This window comes from Plecotus auritus (genome assembly GCF_963455305.1).
Source record: "Plecotus auritus genome assembly, chromosome: 10".
Classification (NCBI taxonomy): Eukaryota; Metazoa; Chordata; class Mammalia; order Chiroptera; family Vespertilionidae; genus Plecotus; species Plecotus auritus.
This window is the reverse complement of record NC_137785.1, coordinates 9,412,720-9,429,417: the sequence shown is the minus strand read 5'-3', so window position 1 is coordinate 9,429,417 and position 16,698 is coordinate 9,412,720. Positions and strand designations below refer to the sequence as shown.

Genomic DNA, 16,698 nt, shown 5'->3' with positions numbered 1-16,698 from the left:
ACCTCCAGGCCAATTGGCTGTGAGGATCAGCTGTGTCTACTGCTGGGAGAACTTCTGTGCTGGAGACACCCTTATGGGAGGAGACTTGCAAAAGCCTCTGTGCTCAGCTTGGAAGGGGCGGAGTCTCAGGGAGGAGCAGACAGCATTGGTTTCCCATCAGCCCTGCCCTAAAAGGCCCCTGTGTCTCAGTGTCCTGTGGTAATCGCTGCAAGCACCTCTGAGAGAAAGCCACCCTCAAGTTCCTCCTGCTGCCAGACAGTCCAGTTTCTCCCCAAATGAGTCTCGGTCCCGAGTCTCGCCCGGAACTGGAGTTCAGTGCAGTCGGGAGCTTTTGTCTCCCTCCTGCTTGAGAAAGCCAGCCACATATTCAGTTGCCTGCCCTCTCCGCACGCGCCTTGGTACCTCTGCATTCCGCAGTTCCTCTGAGTCTCAGTGTGCTTTTCTCTTTCCTGACAGTCCAGTTTCTCCCCGAATGAGTCTGGGTCCCCAGAGTTTCACCCAGAACTGGAGTTCAGCACAGTCGGGAGCTTTTGTCTCCCTCCCGCTTGAGAAAGCTAGCCACGCACTCAGTTGCCATTCCTCTCCACGCCCACGTCTCAGTACCTCTGCCTCCTCAGCTCCTCTGAGTCTTGGTGTGCTTTTCTCTTTCCTTCTAGATGTAGAATTTCCACTCAGCCAGCCTTCCTGTGGTTCTGGATGATGTCCGTTTTGTCTTTTAGTTGTAGTTTTGAAATTGTGCCATCTTGGTTTCTCCTTAATCTAGAGGAAATACTTTAATATTGCTATTTGCCCTTTCTCCAGGCGGCTTGCCAGCCAGGGGGCAGCAGAAAACCAGAAACCTTCTCTTTATCTTTTATATCACTGCTTTGCCCTTGGGTGGGCCTAGAGCAAAACTGCCTGACATCATGGAAGACTAAAACAATGAAAGAACTCCATCCTTCTAGCCAGAGTACTAGCAAGTACTAGTAAAGGAGGTCCCAGGGAACCAGGAACTTTGGGGGTGGAGGGAGAATATGGAAAGAAAAAAGCTGAAGAAGGATAATCCTCTAATTCTGTGACATAAATCCCAGAGTCCAGACTCAGGACATGTAAAAAGCACAATAAGAAGCATAATAAAGTAGAACTTGACTATGATGTAGACCAGTACCTAAAGCCTAAATGAACTCCAAAAGGTTCATGTGAAGAGCACACCCAAAGAGCATAACAAGGACTTTGAAAATTGAAACTGGTCCCACTACTCACAGAAGGATTTCTGGTTCGAATATAATCAGGTTGATTGCATTCTAAAACAAAAAGAATTAACATTCTCCAGAGGATTGTAATGGGACAGACTCTCACATTATAATCAAAATATCCAGGGTGCAACACAAAATTACATACAAAGGACCAGAAAAATCTGACCAATTATAAGGAGGAAAGACAATCTTCAGATGACAAACCTGTGATGACTGAAGCATTAGGACCTCCAGAGAAAAAACTTAAAAGTGGCTATGAAAACAGTATTTCATGAGGTGTACACATCAACATTCTTGAAATAAATGGAGTTCTCAGGTTCTCGGTGGAGAAATAAATGCAATAGAAAAGAACCCAAGTGAAATTTTACAATTCTTGAGTCATAGCTTCCCAAACCTTTGGAATTTCCTAAGTGTTGAGAGTGATAAGTATGTCTTTTATCACGTTATTGAGGTAACTTTGGGAACCACCTAAGGATGGGTGTTGGTTGCCAGTGGAGGCAACATTGTTATTTGAGGATTGGAAATTTCATTTCCACACAACCCCAACTCCAGGAGGGCTCAAGATGGAACCAATAGTCAATGGCAGTGATGTAATCAATCATGGCTATGTAATGAAGACTCTGTAAAAACCCAAGAGGATGAGGTTTGGAGAGCTTCCAGGTGGAACACAAGGAAATGTGAGGAAAGGGCATGGGAGCTTCGTGCTGCTTCCCATTTTGCTTGTGCTATCCATCTCTTCCATCTGGTTGTTTCTAAGTTAGAGCCTTTTACAATAAACTAGTGACTTAGTAACATGTTTCTCTGAGTTCTGTGAGCCAGTCTAGCATATTAAACAGACCAGATGAGGGGTTGTATAAACTATGATTTATAGACAGTAGGGCAGGAGTACAGCTAACAACTTGTACTTTCGATTGGCATTCTGAGTTGGAGGGGGTCATCGAAACCTCCAGTTTATAGTCATTGGCCAGAAGCATGGGTAAGATCCTGGGACTATTGCTGCCATCTGAAGGGAGGAGCAGTCTTGTGGAACAGAACCCTTAACCTGTGAAATAGATGCTGTCTCCAGGTAATATTGTCAGAAAAGAGCTGAACTCTTGAGCAGCCCTGCTGGTGTCCGAGAATTGTTTGTTGGTGTGGAAAACTACCCTCACCCCCCAGAAAACACACACTCTGAAACCAGTACAGGAACCAATATACCTTCCCTCCAAAAGAAGTATGTTTAAGTCCTAACCTCCAGTACCTCACAGTGTGACTGCATCCTATCTAAAAAAGATGGAATATGCAAATTGACTGTAACTCTGCAACAAAGATGGTGGTGCCCACAGCCAATAAGGAGAGAATATGCAAATGGACACAAGGCGAGAGGTGGAAGGCAGCTCTGGCCGGAGCGAAGGCGGTGCTAGCAGCCAGGGGAAGGAAGGCCTATTCTTGCATGAATCTTCATGCATCAGGCCTCTAGTTTGGAAATAAAGTAGTTGCAGATGTAATTAGTTACAATGAAGTCATAATGGACTAGGGTGGGTCCCAAATCCAATGACTGGTGTTTTTATAAGATGGCCAAATGAAGACAGAGAGGCATTTGGGCAAAAGGCCAAGTGATGACGAAGCCAGAGATTAGATTTATGCAGCTGCAAGCTAAGGAATGCCAAAAATTGCCAGCAAGTCACCAGAAGTTGGGATGCAAGAAAGGATTCCACAAAAGGTTTAAGAGGAAGCATGACCCTAATGACCCCTTCATTTTGGACTTCTAGCCTCAGAACTTTCTGTTGTTTTAAGCCACTCTTCTTACAGTACTTAGAGCAGCCCTAGGAAACTAATAAACTGGGTTTCATGGACCTAAGCCACATTCCTCATATGAGTAATACCACCAAAAAAGGTGACATTTTAACTTTTTTTTTTTTCTTTAAAAATAGCTGCTTCCACTTTTTCAGGACTCCATTCAGGAAAGAAAATTTGTGATTACTCATCACCCTTAAATCTCAATTATTTTTAATGGGTGTTTTTCCCTGTATAAAAACCAAATGACAATTTGTTTAAAAATTTTATTATTCCGAAGGGCTGAAAAGAAATACCAGTTCCATTTACATATACCAATAAACAATAAGCATGACGTTATGTGTATGGCATTATGTTACAGTCTTCTTCAATCTTAAGCCTAATTACTTCCCTTACAATTTATATGATATACAAACATTTACAATGTTGGCATTTTTTCTGTGGATACTACACATACAAACTGTAACAAGAATTTTGTGGTACACAACTTTATCTTGTGAAATCTAAAAATGAGTATATACATGTTGTACAAAAATACTCAGAAATAAAGCAAATATATACATCCATAAACTTTAATTTACTCCTTTGACTATCCAATACATCCAAACACAAACAATGTTATTTTGCATGCTGACGTTATCTGCTCTTCATAACTGACTACTTTGTAGTACATTTTCTATAAACATAATGTGTCAGGATCAGAGCTTCTATTATAAAGTTGTTTACATAAACAACCTTTCTAACCATAATTATACTATATTAACTCTCCTTAATATTATATGATGCACAATAAGTTTGGATTAAATGCCAGAGGCATCTCTTATCACAAGTCTTCAGTCATCTGCATTCTTTGGTATGAAAATTCACAACATTGGTTTTCCTGTAAAAACTGAAAATTATATGATGACCCATCAAAAACCTTTTGTGCACTCAAAAGTTTTCATTTCTGTGTGGTGTATAATGGGATTTTTCTTAAGAAACTATTTTAGCCCTAGCCAGTTTGGCTCAGTGGATAGAGTGTCAGCCTGTGGACCAAAGCGTCCCACGTTCAATTCCGGGTAAGGGCATGTACCTTGGTTGCAGGCTCCTCCCCAGCCTGAGCCCTGGTCAGGGCTCGTGCAGGGGGGAAACCAATCGATGTTTCTCTCTGTCTTTCCCTCTATCTTCCACTCTCCCTAAAAATCAGTGGAAAATTTTCCTCAGGTGAGGATTAACAACAACAACAAAAAAAGATTGTGACTTTTCAACTCATTCATACATATTGCCTTTCTCTAATGAAATATGAGGCTAAGTTGGTGGCAAATAATTTTCCTATATTCACTGCATTTAAAAGATTTCTCTCCTGATAAGTTTTCTGAAACTTGCAGAGATCAAAATAGAAAAATATTCCTTCACCACATTCATATTGTGTCTCTTTGTGTGAATTTTTTTATATTCAATGGGATTTGACATCTCACTAACATCTTTCCAGCACTTAATGTGTTTCTTAGATTTCTAAGACAAAGGGTTTCTCCCTTGTATGTGTTCTCTGATGTACAATGAGCACTACCTTTCATACAAAAGCTTTTCCACATTCACTGCATTCATAGGGTTTCTACATGTGAAGTGAGAAAGAACTCGACAGAGAAAGTATTCCCACAGTTATTGATAAGATTTTTGTCCTACATGACTGCTCTGATGGACACTGCTATATGATTTCACAAAAAAAGGCTTTCTCACACTGTGTACATTGATATGGTTTCTTTCCTGTGTGATATCTCTGATGCCTAATGAGCTGTAAATTCTAGCTGAATATCTGACTAGATGGAATGCATCCATAGGATTTCTCACCAGTATGGCATCGTTGATGGATAATAAGATGGCTTTTTTGGCGGAAAGCTTTTCCACATTCACTGCATCCATGGGGTCGCTCTCCTGTATGAATCAGCTGATGTGTACTGAGCATTGCCATACTGCTAAAGGACTTTCGACACTCAAAACAGACAAAGGGTTTCTCCCTTGTATGCGTTCTCTGATGTACAATGAGCACTGCCTTTCGTACAAAAGCTTTTCCACATTCGCTGCATTCATAGGGTTTCTCTCCTGTATGTGTTCTCTGATGGACAATGAGATGTGACTTGTATATAAAAGCTTTTCTACATTCAGTGCATTCATAAGGCCTTTCTCCTGTATGAATTCTCTGATGTGCTATGAAGGATGACTTATAACTAAAGGCTTTTCTACATTCCCTGCACGCAAAAGGCTTCTCTCCTGTATGAGTTCTTTGATGAACAATAAGCTGTGAGTTGTCTATAAAAGCTTTTCCACATTCACTGCATTCATAGGGTTTCTCTCCCGTATGAGTTCTCTGATGGACAATGAGATGTGATTTGTCTATGAAAGCTTTTTTACATTCAGTGCATTCATAAGGCTTATCTCCTGTATGAATTCTTTGATGGGTTATGAGGGATGACTTTTTATTAAAGGCTTTCCCACATTCCCTGCATTCATAAGGCTTCTCACCTGTATGAGTTCTTCGATGAACAATAAGATGTGAGTTGTCTATAAAAGCTTTTCCACATTCACTGCATTCATATGGCTTCTCTCCCGTATGAATTCTCTGATGTCTTATGAGGTGTGACTTTTTGTTAAAAGATTTCCCACATTCCTTACATTCATAAGGTTTTCTTCCAGTATGATTTCTCTCATGTACAATGAGTTGTGATGCATATACAAAAGCTTTTCCACATTCACAGCATGCATAACGTTTCTCTCCTATGTGAGTTCTCTGATGTGTTAGGAGGTGTGCGTTTTTAGTGAAGGCTTTTCCACATTTCCTGCATTCATAGGATTTTTCTGTATGAATTCGCTGGTGAACAACAAGCTGAGACTTACTACAGAAGGCCTTTCCACATTCTCTACACCCATAGGGCTTATCTCCTGTATGAGTTCGTTGATGGATAATCAGGTTTGACTTCTGCATAAAACCTTTCCCACAATCACTACACTTAAAAGGTTTCTCTCCTGTGTGCGTTTTGCAATGTAACCTGAGCTTAGTCTTCTCACTGTAAGCTTTTCCACATTCCTTGCATTCATAGGGTTTCTCTCCTGTGTGAGTTCTCTGGTGTATTATGAGCTTAGACTTATACCTGAAAGATTTTGGACATTCGCTGCATTCATAATGTTTCCCCTCTGTGTGAATTCTGTGATGTCTTTTAGGATTTGTCATCAGACTGAAAACCTTCACATGTAAATTTGGTTCATAGTACTGGGGATGAATGTGAGAGGTTTCATGTAGAGTATGAAAAAATGATTTCCCAGAACCATTTAACTTATCAGAATTCATGTCTGCATAGTTTTTACTCTGAAAATTTGAATCTGAATTTTGTTCCGAAGTGATTTCTCTTGAGATACATTTATAGGATTTTTTTTTAAATGGAACAAAGTTTTTGCTAAGATAAAGTATTTTGCCCAATGCATAATTTTCATGATCTGTCTCCACAGGTTCATCCTTCTCAATGTCTTCCTGATACCAATCATAAACTTGCCACATTACTTCTAGGGGGGAAAAAAAACAATGAATTCTACCATTATCATAACATGGAGGGTGATGAAATCTCAAGTCAACAGTCAAAAAGAATGAAGAAGTCTATATAGCAGGGGCACAATATAAGTCTGAGGCATTCAATAAAAGAACCAGTAATACATAATGCACTGAAAAACATGGGTGTCATCAAACTTGGCAACAATCTAGGAATATTTGAAAGTGTAATATAAGAGTTATATGAATGTAGATAAGAGGTGGAGGAGGCTGGTTGTGCCTACTAAGCTTCAGTAGAACAACTAAGCAAACAAGGAAAGACCAGATGAAATAGGCAAAGATCTGACCCAGGGTAGATAAAAAGAGGTACACCTCCTAGGTGGCTAGAAAAAGAGTCCTATATGGAAGTGTGGTAAAAGAAGCAGGAAAAATTCATATAACATACCTTTTTTTACTCACTCTAACCTCTAAAGGTTCAGAGACTCTGAGAAAAAAAATATTAAAATAACAAGGGTCCCGCCCTGACTGGTTTGGCTCAGTGGATAGAGTGTTGGCCTGCGGACTGAAGGGTCCCAGGTTCGATTCCAGTCAAGGGCATGTACCTTGGTTGAGGGCACATCCCCAATAGGGGGTGTGCAGGGGGCAGCTGATGATGTTTCTCTCTCATTGATGTTTCTAAATATCCCTCTCTGTTCCTCTCTGTAAAAAAATCAATTAAAATATATTTTAAAAAATAACAAGGGTCACACACCAATAACCAACTATTACTTTGCTTCCACTAACTCCCACTGCTTTGGTTTCACTCACCTGGACTAAAATTACTTGGAAATTCCCTCTCTACTATTCCTTGTTCTTCTCCTTTTTCCCAGTAGACCATTGCTTCTGGCTTGGTAGCTTGATAACCTATCAAGTAATCACAGAGAGCTGATGAAAAGCCCTGTTTCAGAGAATGTATAGTTTAAATCTCAGCACAATAGACATTTTTCATTTGGAAATAAAAGTAAGTACTGTCACTCTCTGGTCATAAAGAAAATAAGATCTAATTTAAAATAAGTCCTACATAAGTCCCAAGTTCAAAATCACTGAGAATATGAGTACCCATAAATTGTAGCAATGGAAAAAAGACAGGCAATTCATGGCTTTTGCTGAGATATTTAGGAAAGTTGTCTTTACCCAATGACATTAGGTTGCTATGATTTTCCAACATCACATCCTGGTAGAGATTCTTCTGAGCAGTGTCTAGTAGCTGCCACTCTTCCCAGGTGAAATATACAGCCACATCACTGAATGACAATATGCCCTGTTATAACACAATCATTTTTAGTCTGGAGTTAATATAAAAAAATATATAAAATAACTATAGGATATTCTGATTATTTATACTATGCAAACTCATAAATATTTCTAATTTTGATTTGTACTTTTGAGCTGAATTCATTAAAAACTGTCCTCCCTTTGTGCATTCTTCATTCACTTCATTCATTCATTCACCCAACATGAAAGGTTAAAACTTTGAATTACATAAAAATCATCTGCAACTGCGTCAGGAGCATTGAATGTTACCTACTATGTGATTTACAATAAAAACTAGAAATAAAGCCAGGCCCTATGTCATACAGCTTCTAATCTATTTGGATTTAAGGAACTGCAAATAGGTCAGTGAAACAGGAGAAGAAGCTGATGAGAACAAATGGCTAGGTAACTAGCAGAAACTGGTCTTGGAGCAAGTGTACATATTTCCTATAGACACTGGTAGTCACTGCAGTGCTGTTCATATACAAACATATGCTATGCTCAGAACTGCCTATTAGAAATTGTGCTACATATTAAATCATGATATTTATAAGCAAACATAGAGTTCTTACTATGAGCTGTGCATCATTCTAAACATTTTATAAATATTAACACAACAATCTGTATAAACAGCCCTTATGTAAGTTCTGTTATTATCTACGTTTTATAGGTAAGAGACTTTTACAGTTTTCTAGCTGTGCCTTTTATATCTCTCACATTTCCTTAGGAAGATGACTGTTCACAGGGTCTATATTCTAGACAAGAAGAATGGAAGAGGAAGACCCATCAAAGACATTTCTTCACAATGTCAGGAAATATTTACTGATCTCAAGGAATACATGTGCTTCCTCCATATCTACAAAGTAAATCTTGTAACATGTTTTTATTCTCTTGTGATGGTTTCCAGTATTACCACAGGAAAGTTTGCAACTCAGTTCTGGATCCCGCTGCTTATGTGGCAATGTCCTAATTATTAGAACTTTGCAAGATACACAGATAAATCTCCCTTCCTGATGGCTACTCTGAATCATTTATTCTGTCTCCCAATCCAAGCACATGTCTCCCAGCCACAACGTGCCTATATATGTTGTTCGCTTTGTACACATTTTTATAAACTTCCAGAAATCTAGATAACAAAAAGGGAAATAACAAGCTCACCTGGGACTTAGTCATTTCAGCAGCTTTCAGGAAGTGGCCACCACTTTTAGTATCTTTCCTGAAATCCTGATACTGGTGTCTCATCAAAGGTAGCCTCTGCAGGGAATAATTTCTGGACTTGAGATCTACCTTTTTTCATTTACAGAAGCTGCCTCATTCTATGGAGTCAAGGAAAGATTTTTTTGGCATGAAAATGATAATAAAAGCAAGTTCCTAAACAAGCAAGGAACTGTTTTATGGATGTTTTCTCACTTAACCCTCACAACAATCCTATAAGATACTGACTATAATTATTCCATTTCAGAGAAAACCAAGAAAGAAAAGGTCAAGCACCTAGCTAAAAGCCACACAACTAATTCATGAAGCAAGGATAAAACACAAATCCTCATTATCAATAAATCTTCTGATTCCAGGGTGCATTACAAGAATCATCCTTGATCTTAATCAACTTTTTAAAATGGAATATATCTAGAACAACTATTTTTAGACACAGAAATCAGAGAAGAGGAGAAACAAACCCTCTGTGTATGCTGCAGCTCGCTGGCTGGAGAGACTTTCCAGGCCATAACACAGGGAGAAGGAACCCCCAAAAAGGCTGGCAGTCTTGCTCAGTTAATGATACAGAATTCAATGAGGAAGCAAAGATGGTAAGTTTGAGGCAGAACATCAGGGTAAAGGAAGAGGGAGGGAGGGAGAAAAAAAAGGAGAAACCATATCCACTGATATATAGAAAGCATTATATAATACATAGCTGACTTCACTTCAGGAATGTAAAGATAGTGTAATAAGAACCATCTCAGTAGATGGAGGAAGGGGGAGGGAGAGTAAGAGGGAGAGAGAAAACTGAAAACTCATTCTTTAGATGTGCAGATGGTTCCCCTGTGTCTCTGGCTAACTACTAATGAACTGTGAAGAAACTACCAAGGCCCTAGCCCAGGGGTGGGCAAACTTTTTTTTTTAAATATATTTTATTGATATTTTACAGAGAGGAAGGGAGAGGGATAGAGAGTTAGAAACATCGATGAGAGAGAAACATCGATCAGCTGCCTCCTGCACACCTCCCACTGGGGATGTGCCCGCAATCAAGGTACATGCCCTTGACCGGAATCGAACCTGGGACCCCTCAGTCCTCAGGCCCACGCTCTATCCACTGAGCCAAACCGGTTTCGGCAAACTTTTTGACTCGAGGGCCACAATGGGTTCTTAAACTGGACCGGAGGGCCGGAACAAAAGCATGGATGGAGTGTTTGTGTGAACTAATATAAATTCAAAGTAAAGGAGCGGAGGGGAGAGCAAGAGAACCCTCCGCTCTTTCGGCTCCGCGGGCCGGATAGAACAGCCGAACGGGCCGAATCCGGCCCACGGGCCGTAGTTTGCCCACGGCTGCCCTAGCCAGTTTGGCTCGGTGGATAGAGCATTGGCCTGCAGACCACAGGGTCCTGGGTTCAATTCTGGTCTAGGGAACGTAGCTCGGTTGTAGCTCGGTTGCAGGCTCCTCCCCAGCCCAGGCCCTGGTCGGGGCTCGTGCAGGAGGTAACCAATCGATGTGTTTCTCTAACATCGATATTTCTCTTTGTCTTGCCCTCTCTCTTCCACTCTCCCTAAAAATCAATGGAAAAATATCCTTGGGTGAGGATTAACAAAACAAAACAAAAAACAACAAAAAAAGAAACTACCAAGATCATTGAAAGGAGAAAGCATAACAACTCCTAGAGCTCACACAAGATCAGAAATAGTCTGTGTTCTCACTAGCCAGGATGAAAAGACCTTCTAATACACTGAGGGGAGGGGAGGGGGTGGAATTTGCCTTAGTAGCAGGAGCAAAGTAACCCTACACAAAAGACTATTTTGGTCCCACCTAACAAAGCTAAAAGAACACCTCCAAAGAATCCAACTGAGCTGAAACCGGTTTGGCTCAGTGGATAGAGCATTGGCCTGCGGACTGAAGGGTCCCGGGTTCGATTCCGGTCAAGGGCATGTACATTGGTTGCGAGCACATCCCCAGTGGAGGGTGTGCAGGAGGCAGCTGATAGATGTTTCTAACTCTCTATCCCTCTCACTTCCTCTCCGTAAAAAATCAATAAAATATATTTTTTTAAAAAATAAAAAATAAAAGAATCAACTGAGCTGCAATATTCTCAGGAGCATTGATCCTATTCCCTACATCTATCATCAGTATGGCTGAAAGAAACTCATAAAAATTCAAAAAAGAAGGAATCAAACTGTTACAAAGTAACTTAACGATGACCCAGAGCAAACATCAAAAGTACTTAAAAGAATAAGAGAAAAATCCCACAAACAACAATGTAAAATTGACAATATCTGACATCCATTCAAAAATTACCAGACATGCCTGGCCCTGACCAGATAGCTCGGTTGGTTGGAGCATCCTCCCAACACACCAGGGTTGCGAGTCTGATCTCCAGTCAGGGCACATACAAGAAGCAACCTATGAATGCATAAAAAAGTGGAACAACAGCCCTAGCCGGTTTGGCTCAGTGGATAAAGCGTCGGCCTGCGGACTCAAGGGTCCCGGGTTCGGTTCTGGTCAAGGGCATGTACCTTGGTTGCAGGCACATCCCCAGTGGAGGGTGTGCAGAAGGCAGCTGATTGATGTTTCTCTCTCATCAGTGTTTCTAACTCTCTCTCCCTCTCCTTTCCTCTCTGTAAAAAATCAATGAAATATATATATTTTTTTAAAAAGTGGAACAACAAATCTGTCTCTTGTCTCATTTCCTTAGTTTCTCTCTCTAAAAATATCAATTAAAAAAATTTTTTTAAATTACTGGACATGCAAAGAAGCAAAAGAACTTACGAGAATAGAGCTAAGTTTAAGGACAATATGAGAGAGAAATTTATAGGCCAATCTCATTTATGAACTTGGCTATAAAAACCCTAAATGAAATATTAGGAAACCATTTCCACTGATATATAGAAAGCATTATACAATGCACAGCTGACTTCATTTCAGGAATGTAAGGATAGTGTCATAACTTCATTTCAGGAATGTAAGGATAGTGTCATAAGAACCATCTCTGTAGATGAAGAAAGGACATGTAATAAAATAGCATACCCACTCACAATTTTTAAAAATATTACTCAACTAGAAATAGACAAGAACTTTGTTAATTTGATAAAGAGTATCTACAAAAAAATCCATACCATTTCTTTAAGCTTAGGGACATGACAATGATAACCACTCCGAAAATCTTTACCCAAAAATGTACCACAAATCAAACCCTGACCAGTAAAATGGGAAAAATTAATTGAAGGAATGAAAACTGCAAAAGAACAAAACTGCCATTATGCAATTGCTTTAGGATCAATACAAATACTCATTGAAATGTCATGTTCAAACAACAAAAATATTTAAAAGAGAAAACCCACTATTTACAATAACCAAAAAACCTGTTAGGTACCTGAAGGGAAAATGTAGAAAATGACAGTTTTCTTATAACAAAAAGATACAGATCCTAACCACCCTAGAGACACAGAGTGAGGTTTGAAAGGATCCCAAACCAGAAGTTTCCACTGTCCTTCCCCCTTGGAGTCAGGTCACATAACTCATCCAGCATATCTGTGTGTAACAATACGCAGGCTATTACCAACCAAAGAAGCTCACGTTTCAAATGTCCATGGTTTTTATTAGTTTCATTAAATAAACATGATTAAATAATCACTGCCATGGGACTCATCCTCCTGCCACCCTACTCTCCTGGAGATTGGACTGATATTACCTGGCTCAAAACCCCAAATCTCTAATCACCGTGCATAAGCAGCCCCATCCTGAGTCATCTCCCTAGCATAAACAATCTACGCACCCACCAGGTGTCACCTCCTTAGCACAAACTATCAGGATCCACCATGAATAACAAGACACTGCTATCACTCAGGACATTCCAACAATTTAGAGGCTACCTCCCAAGAACTGGGGTCAAAGGCCAGTCAATTGTTTAATACAAAATAAGTAACAAAAGACTACTACTCCAGGCTCCGGCCAGGTAGCTCAGTTGGTTGGAGCATCATCCCAATATGCCAAGATTTCGGGTTCAATCCTTGGTAAGGGTTCAGACAAGAATCAACCGATGAATGCATAAATAAGTGGAACAACAAATCGATGTTTCTCTCTCAAATCAATCAAGATTAAAAAAAAATACTACTATTCCAAATATGTACTATTTCTATAAATCAGTAAAGAGCCGGGCTGGTGTGGAACAGTGGTTGAGCGTTGACCCAAAAACCAAGAGGTCACCAGTTCAATTCTCAGTCAGGGCACATGCTCCGGTTGTGAGCTCAATCCCCAGTAGGGGGCATGTGAAGGGAGCAGATGGATGTGTCTCATTGATGTTTCTCTCTCTCTATCCCTCTACCTTTCTCTCTCTCTAAAAATCAAGAAAAACATTTTAAAAACCAGTAAGCAAAAACAAACATCTCAGGTTTAAAATTGGCCAATGAACATGTAAAAAAATGATCAACCCTGTTAGTAATGAGAGCAGTGCATATACAGACCACAATGAAGTGCCTTTTATACCCAAAAGATGATCAACAAGCCAAAATGGGGCTATCATCTTAGAAAATAAACAGAAGGATGGTATACCCACTGTCACAAACATAAAGAAAAACCTGGTATATATACTGTATGTGGAAGCATTATCTAATAGAAAGTTATTGGGTAAGTTTGGTAAAACTAAATCAGAAGCCTTTGAAATATGCATTTAATCTGACCTACTTTTACTAGCATAAGTTATTAAAAAAATATCCGGCTCTGGCCACTGTGGCTCAGTTGTTTGGAGCTTCATCCCCTGCAACAGAAGGTTGCCAGTTCAATTCCTGGTCAGGGCATATATCTCTCTGACATGGATGTTTCTCTCTCCCTTCCTCCCTTTCTAAAACCAATTTTTTTTAAATCCATAATATATAATTCAGTTTGAAAATACATTTGAAAACATGACAGATAGTTTACAGTTAGTAAATTGAAGGTGGTTTTTAGTCTCTGCTTTTTATTGATGACAAGCATATAATGATAATGTGATAAAAAGTAGCAATCTCCATTTAATTTCAAACAAACTCATGTAGAGAATATGTATAATACATATTATAAAGTCAATAGAATTGTTTTAAACAGAAAAACTCCCACTTAAAGGTATATACCTGAATAGCTACTTTTTGTCAAGTACCTACCTGTATTAACAGACTTACTATTGTGCACCACAAATTCGTATGTTGCAACACTAATCCTCAATTTGATGTTATTTGGAAATGGGGCCTTTGTGAGGTCATTAGGGGTAGCCGAGGTCATGGAGAGGCAGGGCTCCTGAGGACCTGTAAAGTAGATACGAGTTAAATGGAAAAACTAAGTCTTAGAAGTTACCCAGTCACACAGACAAGTAGCAGAATTGGCATAAAACGCAAGAACTAACGTGCTTTCAGCATGTGTGCACTGACTGACACATACGCACAAGTGTTTACAGCACGATTTTAACACTTCATGGACCTAAATGGCAAGTATTAAAGGTGGTCATTTTGCTATTCTTCTGACTTTTCTGTACGCTTGAAATTTTTCGGACTAAAACGTTTGGGGAACAATACCCCAATGTTTAGGGCACACCCAATGTGTGTCCACCTGAAGCCTCCTCTCGTTCCAACCCCACCAACCTCTCCCGAGGGTCCCTAACGGCTCCCACCCGCGCTGGGCGACGCGCCCATTCACAGCTCCCCAGGCACCCACTTCCACGTGGGCCGCGGCCCCTCGGATGCTGCAACTCAGACCACGACAATCCCAGACGACTGACCCCCAGTCCCTGTCCTCACCCACCACACCCCACGGTCAGGGACCATCCCGACCCCCCTCTGCACTCCCCGCAGCAGACCTGTCACTGCCCCTGGCTCTCGCTTCTTCCTGAACCCGCTCCCCTAAACACTGCAGCCGGGCAAGCCACGCACCTCGAGCATTACGAAGCCGCCTGACAGACACCTCTCCCCCCACCCCACCCCCACCCCCCAGTAACCGCCACAAAGCACGTCTCACGTCACGGAATCCCCACGGCGCGGAATCGTTAACGACGCCTGCGGAAGTCGAACGTGACCTCAAGTGAGAATTACCTGTGGAAGCTGAGCTTCGATGCGGGCTATTACGCTGACTCAGTAACACCGTGGAAGTGAGCGATGTACCTACAAACGCCCGGTTGAAAAATACACTCTGGGCAATATGGCCGCGCACAGTCCCGTCACACTGTGTTTGAGAGTGGCCATCTTCGATTGGGCGCCGCCATTTTGGATTAAGCTCCGTACGGAGAGTGAGATGGCCATTCCAGGTGAGCGGATTCCGCCGGAAAAGGGCAGGCTCAACCGACCCGTTCTCTAACTTTCCAGACGTTCCCCCTTCGCTTCTTCTACTTCCACGGCGGCTGTTAGCATCGCCGCGCGTGCTTAGCAGCATTTCACCAGTCGCCGAAGTCTTCCGACCGGACCCGAGAGCTAAACCAATCACGGGTCGGGCCTCAGCAGAAAATGGCCGCGCCCACGTCGCCTCGTAGCCATTTTGGAAGACGCAGGACGGACGCGGCTATATTGAGAACGTTCAGGTCCGTACAATAACGAACTGGCGTGGAGCCAAGAATTGGGGAACGTTTATGGAAAAGATACCGGTAACGCGCTGGGGGAAAAAAAAAAAATGGGGATGAGGGGACTGGAACTGGATGTGGAGCAGAGGAGGCAGGAGGGGAGCGTGTGGACGTGCGCTTTGTGATGAGAGACAGCGAGGGTTTAAGGACCGGGGTTAGAAATAATGGCCACCATAGTGCACGACGAAAAAAAGTCAGAAAAAGTCATTCTCAGAGGATTACAGGGGAAAATGGAGGTCAGGAAGTTAGAACTCAGGGTGACAGAACTAGTCCTGGATTTGCTCCAATATTCCCAAATCTGAGAGGGGCCCTTAGGCCCTCAGAATTCCCCTTCCTGAGAACAGATATTCACTTTTCTGGGGAGGGGACTCCACACCTGTGAGCTTAAAGTTACTACTGAGAGTAGTCATCCAGTCACGTTTCTCTTTATGCTCATACAGCCATGCAAAATGGTTCATTATTTACACTATTTCCCAGATCCTTTGGTGTGCACACTCAGGACATAGTCTCCAAGGTAAAAAGGTGCCTTAAAATTAAACATCTACCCCTGAGCAGTTTGGCTCAGTGGATAGAGCGTCGGCCTGCGGACCGAAGGGTCCCGGGTTCAATCCCGGTCAAGGGCATGTACCTTGGTTGCGGGCACATCCCCAGTGGGGAGTGTGCAGGAGGCAGCTGATCGATGTTTCTAACTCTCTATCCCTCTCCCTTCCTCTCTGTAAAAAAATCAATAAAATAAAAAAATTAAACCAAATGCCAGATCATGTTGTCAATCCTCAGATATACGAAGATTAATTGACCTGGATTTTTGTTCCTAGGGCGCAGAGCCTGGTGTGGGAGATACAAATATAAAATCTAATATGGATAAAATATAAGTCATGCCATGAATGACGCATATAAATTAAATGGTATTGTGGAAACATGTATTTGGGATTCCAGCACTTAGTCATTCAGTAGTGATATATGTAAAGTTTCATTTTTATTATAAGTTATTACATTGTTCTTCTAAATGATGAGATTAATATGTATACCATAAAGAATGATACAACCATCTATAGAGAAGAAAGTTATTCTGTATTCTCTACCTCTCATTTCT

General features: G+C 41.1%; 1 protein-coding gene across 4 annotated transcripts; it reads right to left on the bottom strand.

The window, feature by feature from the left end:
* Positions 1-3,270: 3,270 nt before the first annotated feature.
* LOC308235649 (uncharacterized protein) lies at positions 3,271-15,262 on the bottom strand. Of its 4 annotated transcripts, none has more exons than XM_080644676.1 (6): positions 15,085-15,262; positions 14,164-14,304; positions 8,983-9,140; positions 7,705-7,831; positions 7,339-7,434; positions 3,271-6,548 (listed from the first exon to the last, which is right to left on the bottom strand). In XM_080644676.1, exons 3-6 carry the CDS (start codon positions 9,064-9,066, stop codon positions 4,795-4,797), a joined length of 2,061 nt encoding a protein of 686 aa, XP_080500802.1. In that variant the 5' UTR covers positions 9,067-9,140; positions 14,164-14,304; positions 15,085-15,262; the 3' UTR covers positions 3,271-4,794. The 4 variants fall into 4 exon arrangements, with proteins under 4 accessions (XP_080500802.1, XP_080500803.1, XP_080500804.1 ...); XM_080644677.1 differs by having other exon boundaries at positions 8,983-9,078; XM_080644678.1 differs by having other exon boundaries at positions 8,983-9,078; positions 14,182-14,304.
* Positions 15,263-16,698: the final 1,436 nt, after the last annotated feature.